Source organism: Tarenaya hassleriana, unplaced genomic scaffold (genome assembly GCF_000463585.1).
Source record: "Tarenaya hassleriana unplaced genomic scaffold, ASM46358v1 Cleome1798, whole genome shotgun sequence".
Lineage (NCBI taxonomy): Eukaryota > Viridiplantae > Streptophyta > Magnoliopsida > Brassicales > Cleomaceae > Tarenaya > Tarenaya hassleriana.
The window spans coordinates 1-1,629 of record NW_010965214.1 but is presented as its reverse complement, the minus strand read 5'-3'; the positions used below and the strand labels follow the sequence as shown (position 1 = coordinate 1,629).

The window sequence follows — 1,629 nt, the reverse complement described above, 5'->3', positions numbered from 1 at the left end:
ATATATCAAATTTTCATATTTTAAGAAAGCAGCTTCAACCTATTTACTATTTACCATAACCGAAAGAATTTTATGATGTTTATAATAAAGATTATTAAAATTAATTGTCATGAGATTTAAAAAAAATAGAATAAAAAAACTAAGTGATGATATTGACAACTACCACCCAATGGTGTAGGTCCCAAATTTTATTAGGTGTGTCGGAAGAGATTGGGTTGCCGTTGGATTACCTTCGTCCCCTCCCAACAAAATGGGGGCAAATTTCATCAATACTATTAGGTTGAAATTTTGGGTATTACACGAACACCACAAAAAAAAATATATTTTTTTTAATTATATTCCCCAAAATTCCATTTCCCATAAAAAAAAGTTTGATTTACCTTCATGCGCAATGATTCGTTTCGAAAGATAGATGAACAAAGATTATGTTAAAAAAATATAGACGTGATAATATGGTAATAAAGAATGTTTGTAACAAAGAAAAAGATGCTAACTAATGCAAGTTACATTTTGTTCTTTCATCCAATTGTGTAATTTTACAGCGAAAAGCGAAAAAAAAAAAACAAAGGAAAAGTATTATAATCTCTTATGCGAAAACATTATTGTTAATGTCCACCGGCGAACATGTTTTGTTCAACACCGTCTCGAACCCACCTGTCTCATTGTCTCCTTCTTCTTCATCTTCTTCCTTATCTCCTTCTTCGTCTCCCATCTTGTGCTTGTCTGGCTCGTCAATGGTTTCTTGCGGTAAAAGTAACAGTTGCTGTGGAGCCGCCATTAGAGGCAATGTCGGATTTGTGTTCTTCTCTTTGTGTATGGCTTCGAGTTGGTGAAAATATGGGCAAGTCTTGGAATCCACAGGTCGTTTCTTGTTGCTCTCTTTCACTTTCTTGAAGTACTTGTTGATGTTCTCCCACTTCTCTTTGCATCTTTTGGCGCTTCGACTGTATCCGAGGCTTTGCATTCCGGTCGAGATTTCTTCCCACAGTGAACCCTTCGTTCCATTTTCTTGATAGTTGGCCTCGACGTTCGTCCTTAGCCTTATCAAGGCTTCAACCTCATCTCTTGGCCATCTCGAAGAACTCGGAGATAACATATAGCTTGAATCGCTATTGCTCGTCTTGCTTGCTGCTTCCACTATCCTTGTTTCGTGTTTTTGGTCATTTAGAAATGCTAGTGAATGGTCTTCCCGAGTTTGTTGTTGCGTATGTTTCTGCTTCTGTAGATGCTGCTGCTGTTGTTGCTGTCTGGACACTTTTTGTAAGAAGGAAATTATGGCTGCATCTTTAGCTGCGGAAGCAGATCTCTCGTGGGCAATTATTTCATATTCTCTGTTGATTCTCGCCGTTTCTTGGACCCTCCATGCTTGCTCTCTCTCGATTCTCTCCTTCTCGCGCTTCTCCAATGTCTCCAAGAACCTCTTCTGCATCTCCTCTTGCTTCTCCATCAAATCATTCGTCAACCTCTTGAGTAATCCCTTCCAGTATCTCCTCCTCTTCCTCAGCCTCTTCCCCTCCTCCTCCTCCTCGGAAGCAGTAGAAGAAGACGTCGAGCTCGAGAAAAGATTCAAGGACGGAACATTTCTTGCGAAATTATAAGGGTTCGTTAATTTATGACCAGAACCAAGTA

The 1,629-nt window shown here is 39.1% G+C and overlaps 1 protein-coding gene across 1 annotated transcript; it reads right to left on the bottom strand.

Annotated features, from left to right (window-relative positions):
* Positions 1 to 494: 494 nt before the first annotated feature.
* On the bottom strand, positions 495 to 1,624 carry LOC104810256 (trihelix transcription factor GT-2-like; the record flags this gene model as incomplete). The annotated part of the gene is made up of 1 exon (XM_010536452.2): positions 495 to 1,624. A coding segment is annotated over one exon (1,038 nt), but the record flags the coding sequence as incomplete, so codon positions are not given.
* Positions 1,625 to 1,629: the final 5 nt, after the last annotated feature.